The sequence below is a fragment of the Marmota monax genome, unplaced genomic scaffold (genome assembly GCF_021218885.2).
Source record: "Marmota monax isolate L192 unplaced genomic scaffold, Marmota_monax_Labrador192_F-V1.1 WCK01_AAM20220418_F8-fsc00004, whole genome shotgun sequence".
NCBI classification, from domain to species: Eukaryota; Metazoa; Chordata; class Mammalia; order Rodentia; family Sciuridae; genus Marmota; species Marmota monax.
This window is the reverse complement of record NW_026692881.1, coordinates 30480452-30493000: the sequence shown is the minus strand read 5'-3', so window position 1 is coordinate 30493000 and position 12549 is coordinate 30480452. Positions and strand designations below refer to the sequence as shown.

General features: G+C 39.7%; 1 protein-coding gene across 1 annotated transcript; it reads right to left on the bottom strand.

Annotated features, from left to right (window-relative positions):
- Positions 1–338: 338 nt before the first annotated feature.
- On the bottom strand, positions 339–12282 carry LOC124096575 (pancreatic triacylglycerol lipase). Its single transcript, XM_046450536.2, has 13 exons — positions 12199–12282; positions 12018–12063; positions 10701–10855; positions 9628–9750; positions 8798–8932; positions 7966–8077; positions 6677–6796; positions 6442–6561; positions 5843–5961; positions 4556–4685; positions 3371–3479; positions 2614–2778; positions 339–461 (listed from the first exon to the last, which is right to left on the bottom strand). The coding sequence occupies exons 1-13, from the start codon at positions 12199–12201 to the stop codon at positions 398–400; spliced, it is 1401 nt and encodes a 466-aa protein (XP_046306492.1). The 5' UTR covers positions 12202–12282; the 3' UTR covers positions 339–397.
- Positions 12283–12549: the final 267 nt, after the last annotated feature.

Below are 12549 nucleotides of genomic sequence, written 5' to 3'. Positions count from 1 at the left end.
CATGTCATCAGTCCTGGCATGACTGATGAGGAGGAGACACAGAACTTAAAGATGATGGACAAAGAGGCAAAGGTGATACTTTCCACATGGGCCTAATGTGAGGGTTCACTTTGGGCCTGGAAATCTGTCTACAGTGATCAGAATGACATCAGTAATATTAATAATGGACATGATGACAGTACCGTGTAAACAATATTCCTAAGCTCCAGTGCCCCACAGAATATAGCAACATTCAACAGTCATTTGAGGTTCTTCAGACTAACTGCCAATTTGGATTTTAATCACAATATCCAGAAGTTTCACTGGACACACGGACATTGATGACAGAAGACAGAGTGTATTGCTTCACTACTAGATTTATTAGCAGTAAGATGGAGTGACACATGTCAGCTGCCTTCTAACATGCGGTGAGGGTGAGCAGAACATCCTCCCTCACAGTCTCTGCACTACAGAATTTGAACCTGTGGAGAGAAAACAGCAATAGGTCATGTCTTCCTGGCACCAGCTGGAGGGCTGAGCATGAGGACAGCCACTTCTCTCCCCACTAAACCCAACGCAGTCTGAGAGGGGGCATGCCCTGTGCCCAAGGCCAGACATTGACTGAGAGAGACCTCTCCTGTGAAGGACTGAACCACCTTTCCAATCTTGTAATGTGGTTGTGCAAATAGCATACAGTGGAGCTGTTAATCACATCCCAAAGGACTGGTAGGGATCATTTTCCATTTAATATTTTCAGACTATGATTGACTATGAGTAACTGAAACCACCCAGAGAAAAACTAGAATGGGAGAAAGTATTGTACCCAAGAGCCATATGGTTGAATTGTAGTTAGGTGTATGTTTGGCTCTTTAAGAAACTGGTAAACTGCTTTCCAAAGTGACTTCATCATTTTATGTTACCATCAGCAGTGCATGAATTAAAGATTGTTTTTATCCTCAACACTGCTTGATATTAGCCATCTTTTTTTTAATTTGAACCGTTTAAGTAGGTTTATGATGGTACCTCATTATGGTTTTAATTTACATTTTTTCAATCAATGGAGCGCCCTTTTTGGACCTTGCATCTTGTAGAATCTACTTGTGATTTTATATTTAAAGTACATTTCATGTAGGCATAGTACAGTTGATTTTTTTTAATCCAGCATAAATTCTCTGTCATCTAATTGTAGTATTTAGTCCATTTTTGTTTAATATAATTATTGACATGACTAGGTATAAGTCCATTGCCCTTCCATTTGTTTTCTATTTGTCTCCCTGGTTCTCTTTTGCTTTTTTATTCCCTCTTTTAGATTATTTTTTTATTTCATTTTGTCTCCTTTGTTGGTTTGTTTACTGTAGTTCTTTATCATTTTAGCAAATGCTTTAGAATTGACACCATATATTTTTAACTTATAATATTTTACTTCCAAGTAGTATTATACCAATTCATATATGGTATCTGGGAATAATTGGATCATTTCAAGTCTTGCAAAACCTAGATGAATAATTTCCTATAGGAGAGAAGACTGTCCTAAACCTTCTACCTAATGTCTCTTGAATTATAAGCAGGTGGAAACAAGCACTGTTACCAGTCTGAGCACTGTTCTCTTCAATCCTTCAAATGCCTGTTTTCCTGACCATGCCTAGTTTGCTCACAGTCATGCACTGATTGGTACTGTGCTGAATATTTAAGGGGTGTTTCCAGAGCTCTAAATTCTCCCTCTCAAAGTCTCTACTGCCTGGTAGGCTGTGCCATGATATCTGGTTCCTTAGATTCTCTGATTCTTGGCTCCATCTCTTCAACTTAGAGATGATCTCTTCAACTGGATTCTACCTGCATTCCTCCCACCCATGCCACATCCTGGAGACTCAGGCAACAAGTCAAGCAGGTTTAAGGCTCCTCCTGGTTTGTTTTTTGTCTGCCAGGCCATCACTGTCCTTTTCGCTTGAAGATCAGTGCCTTGAAAACTGTTGTTTTGTATCTTGTCTGAATTCTTGGTGGCTTCATTTGTGAAGGTGGGTGTGGGGTCTTTATGAGGACAATGGCCTGACAAAAGAAGCCCCAGTGCTCCGCCTTTAGGTTTGGCTTAACACTCAAAAACAGCTGAGGTTGCTATTATGATGATGATCATCAGTTCACCTTTTCTGGTAGTTGAGCTTGGTAAACACCCTTCAGCTCAGAAACACCTTACTTAGAATCAAGGATTGACCTATGGTACATTATCTTCATTAAGTTCAGTGATATGGAATAGCCTATTTCAGTTCCCTGATAAATTAAATGAGTTAAGCAATAATTTGGTGAACCCATGAAGTTTGGGGGAGACACAGACATTGATGACATATACAGCAAAAGGTTCATCTGCCCAATGAAACGTTCCTTAGGATGGTGAAGCCAGCTTCCCATTCTAATACTTAATTTGTATCAGATAACACAACTCTGACTACAAATCTATCAAAGTTGCTTTTCCTAAAGTACTGCACTGTCTCCTAAAGACACAGAAGGTATTAGAAAGCAGGTGTGGCTGGGGTACAGGTGAACCACTGTAGGAAGTTTAACTTAAAGGAGAATTTTAGTGGGGATAGAATTGTAATCACTACTTGATTCTTCTCAGCCCTTTGGATTTTTATTACTTACACTCTTCCATCGTTTCTTTCCACTGTGATGCTAGATGCTCCCACTTTGGGTAGTGATGGGTTGATCACATTGTTATACCAAATAAATTTCACCTTCTGCAAGTCCCCAACGTCCACGTCAGAGTCAAACTCATTGGAATGAGTATAGCCTGGTTGAAGAGAGCCCCTGGGAATGAAGAAATTGACAAATATGCATAGCGTATACATAAAATAATCATATGTATAAATATATACGTACATATATATTTCTAAAACCAGTTTATAAATTGACTCTAGCAAAAATGATCGATAGGCATTGGTCATTCTAATATATAAAATAAATTCACATATGTATGTTTAATCCGTGGTAGGTTTTGTAATCAGTAACTCAGAGACTTTGAGTCACATCTTTGTTTTAATAACTTATAACATCTTTTAGTCACAATGCCATCCCTCCCATGATTCAACAAATGATGGCATCATTGTATCAATCTTCTCCCCACTGTTTTGTGGGGAATAGTTATTTATTGATTATAAAATCTAGTGCTAGGCATCATAGTAAACTTTAATGATTTTCTTAGGAAAAAAATGGGAAAAATTCAGAACTAGAATTCTGAAATGTATTAAGGTGCAAATGTGAAAGAATATCTTTCTTCTTATTACAGGTGACAGCACTCTATTCCGATACAGTAAAGAATAAATAAACTCTTCTGTTGTTGACATACATTACACAGGCACAGTATTTCAACATTCGAGCTTAGAATGATATTTTTACTCACTTGTAAATTTCATACTGCTTAGAGTTTCCTGCATTTCCAAACAGAGAAACCAACATATGTCCTGTAACCTTCTGCCCAGACAGTGTGACAGACACCTTGTACCTCCAACCTGCATAGGAGGTTAAATTACCAAATGTTAGCTTATAAAAAAGAGACACTGATAATGGGTTAATTTCCATTTCACTACTGCAGAACGTTAAAAAACTTATACATGATGTTGGTGGTAATTCTTCAAATGAAACAGTCATAGTCATTCCTTTATCTCAGTGTTCAGGGAATAGTTATTGGTTAGTTAGGAATTTCCAAAGTTAATAAATATATTTTCAAGCCAAGAGACTAAGGAGTACAATTTGCTTAAAAAGTTTTTCAATCTGACAATGTGCTCTTTAATATTCTAAGAACTTTATATTAAAAGGTTGTGGAAAAGTAGTAGAGTGGACATTTTCATAAGTCTTTTTAAATTCTCTTTGATCACCAAATTTTAGAGTATTGCCATACTTTTGTCTAAATGGTTTGGATTTATTTTAAAAATTCTATACTTCAACTTTCCCTTGCCCTGGAAATGAACCAATTTAGGCAACCAAAAGACAGTTCCCTTGATACTAGTCAAAAGCAAACTAATAGGTGTTGCCCTTTTAGCCTAACATGGGACACACTGGGGATGGGATAACATTTGTCTTTATTTTTACAATATTCTTAACCCTATTCACTGCAATCTAAGTCTGTCCTAGAGTCTGTCCTCAAGCCTCACCATTGCCACACCCTCCACTTCCCATCCTCCCTAGAGTTTATGATCCTAAATATCTCTTGAATCTGTCAACTACTTTCCACCCCACCACCCCTGCCATCTTTCTCTAGAATTACTTTTATGCTTATACAAAATCTCACGATTCTGCTGAATGAACTTATGACTGAATAAAAAAGAGTGAAACATAGGAAGACTTCTGAATTCAGCCAGAATCAATTGTGAAGAAATTTATGTCTGGGATCATTACTAGTTGAGGCCCCTCACTCTGCTCTGCTACCCAAATCAGTCATCATTACCTGGAGCACAGCACTATACATTTTTCTGTACTGGGGAGAGGTGTTTATAGCTTTTGAATGGAAAAACAATTTTACCCATTATCAGTGTCAGGATAAAATGCATAGCACTGAGAATCTAATGTAAAAAATATAGAAACTTACGTGAGAAATTACTCTTATCCCCAGTGTTCAGATAAAATTTCTGGCCCACACCATTTGTTTTTCCAGAATATCTATCAGCATAATGACCCATCTGTGGGCATCCTCCACTTGGACAGGGGAAGCACTTGTTCTAGTGAAAACAAATGATGAATGAGAATGCTTTTTCTTTTAATGGTGCACCATCTTTTCCAATATGTTACAATTAAAATATTCTAAAACAAATTCTTTTCTAATGGTAAAAGGGATTTTAATAGTGTCTCAGCAAAGGTTAGCAGGGCATCTCATGATTCACAAGGATAAACCAGCAATTTCACTGTTAGATAACACAATAGTATAAAAATTGCATAATGTGAGAATGTGTGTGTGTGTGTGTGTTTCTTTTCTCTTCTGTCTCTTTAAATGGCCCCTGTTACTTCCTGCCTAGTCATTAAAATTTATTCTGGAAAAATTGCATAAGAAAGAACAGGAGGTGGTAATCAGTTTCTGATATGCAAAACGGGACCATTAGGAGAACAATATGCTCAAAAGTCAGCCTTTCCTTAATTCGCTTCCATTTAGCATATCAACAACCAAAGGATTCAAATCTCAGAATTCTCCCAATTTTGAGAAAAATGTTCCAGTTAGCCTTTGTCTGAAGAAGACTTTTGTAAGAAAATCTTTCTGTACCAAGGGATTCTAGTAAAAGGGAAGAAGAGGGAAGACAGACTATGGAAGACAAACGTCCATATTCCCACTCTGGAGGGGAAAGCTACTCCAAAGAAAAGGCACATGGCAGACTCCTGAATTGGTGGACCAGATGACAGACATGGCAGAGTCTCAGGGCTAGCATCCATTACATTACATAATGGGCAACTGAACTCGTCATGAAGAAATTGCCAAAGCTCTTTAATGACACTGCCCAAACCAAAAAAGTAGACAAGTCAGAGACTGCATCTCTAAATGCTGATCATCAATAAGGCAGACAGGGATATGACCTAGAGTCCAAAGGTACCAAGAGACCTAGCACCAGTGGACCCTGAAGTCATTCCCTTTGGGAGGCACACTGACCAAATCACCATCAGAATTCCTGGCCCTTTGAGAGAAGTTTAGAAAAGGATCAGCTGGTGAACTACATCACTCATGAAAAGTGATAGTCACAAAATTCAGATGGTGGGGCTTAGAATATAGCTCAGTGATCCAGTGCATGTTTAGCATGTGCAAGGCCTTGGGTTTAATCCCTAGCATCAATAAAAATAAATAAAATTTAAGAAATAAATAAAATTCAAACAGAAGGTAGAGTCTACTTACTGCCGAGAAAACACTATAAGAGGAACAAGAGAATGCAGCAAAGCCAGTGGGGTTGACAATACTATCAGTATAATACTTGTAGCTTCTTAGGTGATTACATGCTGCAAAGTCACGAGTTCCTGTGAAATCAAACATGATTACACGTCAGTGACAGATTTTTCTTTTATAATTTATCATCATGATCAGAATATAGTTATTGAGTAGATTTCATTAATTAGTGTGAACCCATGGAGATCACAGTACAAAATCTTTATGTAGTATATTTATGATTTGTGAAGCAATCAGAAGTACTGTTTTAGGTTATAATAATTAATGCCATTGTTAAGTGAAATGGAAAAATAACTTGAGAAGGAAGATTAGTCCACATGGCTATCAGTGCCACTTAGTATTCTCTGAATTAGATCCTTTCAAATTTGACTGCAAATGTACTTTCTTTCCCACAGTCTCATCATGCCCTCTTGTCCAAATGGGATTCTATAACTTGAAGACACAGTTCAAAGCCCTTTGTCATGTAAAATGTGATACTTGTTCAATGTCAAAGCAAAACAAAATGAAAACTTTCTCCAGTGAAAATCCCCTTGTAGATATAATGGTCTCACCTTCCCAAATTCCATCTATGTCAACAATCTGAGAGAGAATATTCTTCTGACATCCGGGCATTTCTATTCCTCCATTTGGAAAGAAATCTAGGTGACCCACAGTTTGGCTCATTCCAAACCCTGGAGAATTTTTAAAATAAGGGAATGTTTACATTACTGTATAGACTCAAGACACTAAAAAACACTCTGATGTGTAGACTTAAAACGTTCTAGAAGAACAAGTTGTGGAACTTACCTAAGTTGGGGACTATTGGGGCACTATCAGTGTGAATCGCATCCACAAACTGAGCATCACTGGGGTCCAATCGGACAAGTTCAGGTGTACCCTCAAAGCAAGGTTCAGCTGGATCCAATCCTAAAGCAAATAGGATTTGTCATTAATTATGTCAGGGTTCACCTTGCTTCATCAGTTACAGACCTGAGCACAAGTATTGGCTGTAATGGTGAGTTTCGAGTTCTTTTCTACCTTATCATTTTCTGAAGGGATTATATGTTTCTAGTTTGTTATTTGCCTGAATGAGAATTTTCCCCAGACTGTAAACTTTGCCATTACTTATGGGTGCTTAGTCCCTGGGAGAATCTTGGTCACTAGCACAGTTACCATAAAAGAGGCAGACCTGGAGAGACACAGAACTAAATGCTGTCCAGGCTGAGTCCCTACTAGACTGTATCTCCCACAGGGCAAGGATCTTGACTTTCCAGGACATGGAGTCCGTAGTCTGCTTTAGCACAGTGCCTGGCTGAGTAAGTTGTGGTAAACATTTACAAATGATGGGAAAGAATGTTCTGGAAGAACATCTTTTCAGAAAATTAAAGATAGAAATTCCAAATGCTCCCATCAAATGCAACCAACTTACCACAGTATTAAAGAAAGAATCATCTGGTCAACACAGAAGTTGGGAGAGGACGAGGAAAGTGGTCTTTCCTTGGGGAATTTTGAAATAGTCACATCAGAGTTGTTTTAGGACCTGGGTATCCAATATGTAACCCACTGGCCAAATGCAGCCACTCTTGGGTTTGTGAAATAGTATTTGAAAAGTGTTAGCAGCACCAGAACTTTCAGCCCAGGGGAGCCTGATCTTCTGCCCCAGTTCCCCCAACTCTGGGATAGTGGTTGATGAAGTTTGGGCTTGTTAATTACTGCTATCGAAGTAAAATACAATTGATCATAAACATTTGAGCTCTGTGGATTAAATTTCATTTATTCTATTATTTATGGCATTTATTCATGATATCTTTTTGTGAATACCTAAAAAATGGGAAATAGATATAAATAATGTTTCTGAATATTCTTAACTCACATGTTAGTCACCTATAAAATATTTAAATGGTAAATAGTGTACTGAACACAAATGATTGACAGCAATAAGAAGCCTTGGGTCAAAGAACATTCTAATTTCTGATCATGAGGCCTATTCAAACAAGGTACTAAACAGGCTGCACCAAATCTTCCTCCTATATTTCTTTTGAACCTTATAGAGGTACATGAAATCTAATTTTGCAGTTTTTGCTGTTGTGACCAACCTGTGATTCGTCCAATGGCCCCACTGGTCCTTCTTCCAGCCTCCCCAGCAGCATGGGAACCCAGACTGTGGCCAATGACATGGACATTGGAAGGCGAGTATCCTAATTGAGTCTGTTGGAAAGAACACCTCTTCAAAATGTTTCCAAGTATGGCAGAATTCCTGGTGAGCACAATAGGTGACTACAAAACCTTGATTTTTAAGAAGGTACATATGATTCCTTCAAAGCAATTGACCCTTATGGGTTTATTTTTTCACAGATATAAAGTGGAAAACAATTTAATTTTAAACTAGTGCACATAGAGCTATATTTTGTTTTATTATGATGAAGAGAAAATTCTTGAAGGATATGTGAAATTGTTATACTAGAGAAGATGAATCAAGTGTTCAGATTAGGAAACTAAAATGAAAACAACTATTTAAGCACATTCAAGTTTAACATTTTCTAAATTTTTGGTCACCCAAGCAGATTAGCTTGTTACCATTGTGCTTCTCTCCAAAAAGATGAACAAAAGCAAAAAAAAAAATAGTTTAACCTTGAGGTTAACATTGTCAACTTGGTAATGAGTGGTAAAATTATAATAAGTACTGGAAGAATTCAGTAGATACCATCTACCTAGTTTACTTAGTTAAAAACAAAAACTATACTGAATTAAGTTATTAATGAAACCCAAATCTAGATTTTTTTTCTGTCTTTTGTTTAACTAAGCACACAGCAATATCTTAGTAGAGAAATGTCTTTATCAAAATTATCATACTGCCAGCTTTTATTTTAGAAAGAGAATTCAGAGAGCAATGTGCATGGACTTTTTTTTGTAACCAAAGGTAGTTACCCGAAGGAAATCAACAAAGTAGGCCACTTCTGCGCCCACGATCCGGATGTTCTGGGAGGCCTGGGTGTATCCGGTCCGGGAGCCGCCCTTCCAGTCCACACAGATGCAGTTCACACTTTCCACCTGGAACATTTTCTGGAGGAAGAGATATAATAAATAAGTTAGTAATACAGGATCATTATTGGTAACTAATTAACAGATTTGAGGATCAGGGTTAAAAATCCAACCTTGACCTGAAAAGTATTAAGTCACTTTTAACCCCAAAGATATGAACAAAACACCTAGTCTGTAATGTATGAAGAATCCCTCCTAAAGTTTAAGATTGGTTCCAAACTTGAGGCATGACCATCATGGGACCTGGATTCTTGGGATTTCTACTGAAACAGATGTGTAGACATTTGATTTAGACAAAAAAATTATCAGATGTGGTACAATGGGTTGTCTCATTAGAACATCCTAAATAACATAAGATTACATTGTCCCTTGCTAGAGAGCCCCTTGAGGACATTGCCTAGTCTAGCTCAATGCCTAGACTAGTTCCTGGCACAGAGTGGGTGCTCAATAAACATTTACTGCATGAGTGGAAGACAGGCAGGACCCCTTAAATACATAAATATATTGAAGATAAAGGAGTAGGCTTTTCCATGACAGAAAGACTGTCCCAGGCCCCTCCACCCACGTCTCCTCCTGCACCTCCCTTGGGAACTCAGGCCCAGTAGGGGTCACAGGAACCTCCAGGGTGGTAGGAACAAGCATTTTTCCTCTATGGTTGGGGCCGGTGTCTTACTTGCTCCTGAGACAAGCTTCCCTTAGAGTTCACCAGGCCTCACCTTGCACATGTTGGCCAGCCAGCTTCCTTCTCCCGTGTCTATGAATCCGTGAATAATGAAGCGGGTTTTCCTATTTGTTTTGAAATTGGAGCTCTGGATGCTTGATGAATCCGCAGTGATTTGCTGTTTGGGGAAGAAACCATTCAGATGTGGAGGGAGGCAATAGGTTAGGGAAGACTACTGGGATTTGGGGTTCTTATGGGTATAGATCACTCCATGGCAGCCACGCTGTCCACAATCCTCCCCAAGTTGCCACCTTCCAGGCATCGTGGTATTGTTGCCGTTGTTGAACTTGGGCTAAGATGTCTGCTATGCTATTTGTCATTCAGATCTAATTTCCACACAATTTAAGCCTTCTTATGTGTGTGGATCTCTGTGTATCTGTGATCTATCCATCCATTCATCACTGTGAGATACATCTATGTATAGATGTCCCCCCATTATGTTTGGATTATGTGTCAATATCTATCGTAAGTTGAAAGTGTTGTAAGTTGATAATGCATTGAGAACCCCTAAGCTGCCAAACATCAGAACTTAGCAACAGCCCTTGTAGAGAATCAGTTGTTTACACTGGTGATCTGACTTGGAATCCAGGTTAGCTGCTGCTGTCTTGTGAGTATTGTTGGTGTATCACTAGACAAGAAAGGATCAAGATTCAAAATTCAAAGGATGGTTTCAACTGAATGCATATTGCTTTTACACCATAGTAAGTTCAAAAAATTATTAAGTTGAGCCATTGTAGGTAGGAACTATCTGTGTGTGTGTGTGTGTGTGTGCACGTGTGTATAAAATATTGGATATTTTATGTTTTTTATATGTATTGCATATGTATTTTTCCTACATTTATATATTTAAATGGTGTTATAGAGTTAGGACAATTTAATTAATTATTAACTTAACATGAAGTTAATTGATCTTTTATAAACAAATTACATGAATTAAACTCATCACCCTAAAAGTCTACAAAGATACAAACTCCACTGTCTGATTAGTTCCCCCAGGTCATGGGATATGCAGTATACTAATTACACAAAGCAGATGGAACTAAGGGCTGAAAACATGAGGAATTTTACTTGATAGTTGTCTTGGTTCTCGTTAGTGTACAGGAGGAAGCGGGTGTTGACATCTGCTGGACTCCAGGGCAGTACTTTCAGGGGTCTTTCCACGATTCCTGACCATGGGGAGTCATCACTGAAGCAGCCGAGTCTGTCATAGCAGACTTCTTTTCCTGAAATCACCCAGAAGAGTTTCAAGGATATTAGTTTAACCAGAATGCTCTTTAATGGCGTCACAGGCAAAATATGTGTCAAATTGCATTTCATGGCAGATCGCCTTCCTCTACTCTCCCAAGCACCCTCCCACTCATACTCTCACAAAGCAGCTTCAAAGGTCTGTGCCTCTGGGGCGGAGAGGCTGCTGCTCCTCCCTGCTACCTCAGGGGACCCCCTCACTGCCCTGTATCTCTGCTCAGTCCCAGGCAAGGACTCACTTTAGCTTCTCCACCCAGGTGTCATTCTTGTGCCCCTGGTGCCCAGGAATGGGGCGGCCTGGGTCCTAACTGTGGTGGGGGTGGGCATGTGTTGAGGCTCCTGGCTCCCAGGGGCAGCCCTGTGGCTTTGCACTTTGGGTGGAGAGGTCAAGTTTCATGCAAGGGCCAGAACTCCACATCTCCACCTTGACTTTGCAGGTAGGTTTCTGACCTAAATTTGAGCCCCATTGTGGATTCCTGTGATGCAGAAGGTAGGCAGAAACAATCAAACATGTGGGATTTGACACACTGCGGGCTGGCATGCTCCTGCATAGAGGGACATCTCCAGGAGGGCTCTGGAGAGAAGGCCACATTAATAGCACTAGAAAGAGTAGTAGCTGTCTCAGGGCTGCATCCCTCCACATCTTTTATGTGCCAGCTGCTGGGCACCATGAGCCACTCCTCTTACTGAAGTGTCTCAGTCAGTCCAGGAGAAGGGTGATGTCATTTTCCTACTTCACAGACAAGACCCTGAAGCAAGGAGGGGCCTGGGATTTTGCTCAGGGTCATGGAGTTGTAGGTGACTCAACCAAGGTTCAAACCCTTCCCTTGACTCCATGCTAGGGCTGCTAGACTCAGAAATTAAAATTATAAGTCAAATTTGAGCATCAGTTAAAAAGGGAATTTTTTGTCTAAATATGTCACCTATTTGCTCTTTGAATTATTTCCTGCTTATCTCAAATTCAGCATTAACGGGCATTATAGATTTTATCCGGCAATCCTGCTTAGATCTTGAGCTTTCAATCCTGCACCTCTCTGTTTTCCTCCTGACCCCCCTTGTGGCTTGAATCCAGCCCCCAAGGCCTTCTGGAGCAGACTAAGCAGTGAGACTCTCCAAGTCCACCTCAGCGCCTTTTCTTACCTGCTACTGCTCCCAGCAGCAGTGCCAGCGACCAGACCAGCAGCATCTGCATGAAGACAAAAACAAGGTTGAGTGTGGCCTAGCGAGGCTTGGAAAGTCGGCTTACCCCACATCACTGAAGTCTTTGGAGAAAACGGGTGAAGTGTAATAAGTCAGCCTGGGAAGCTCGTGCCCGACTCACCATGGCAGATCCGTCAGGTTCCAGGGACAGCTGGACAACACCGAAAGGCCCTTTTATAGGCAGCCTTATCTTTTCGAGCCATGCCATGGAAAAGTGGCATGAAAAGAGAGAAGGCTCCAAGGTCATATTTCTAATTTTAATCTCAGATAAGCCTGTATTGACAGGGGAGGTGGTTTCCACAGTGCTCATGGGAAGATGAGGAAGTGGCAGGTAGGAAAGTTCTCTTCCGATGTGGCGAGGCGGTGCTCAGAATCACTGTCATGGCACTCTCGTGAAGGTTCTGGTTGAAACTGGAACTTTTTACTTTGTGGTAGATTGCTTTAAATGGCATTTTAAAAGACTGGAATGAGA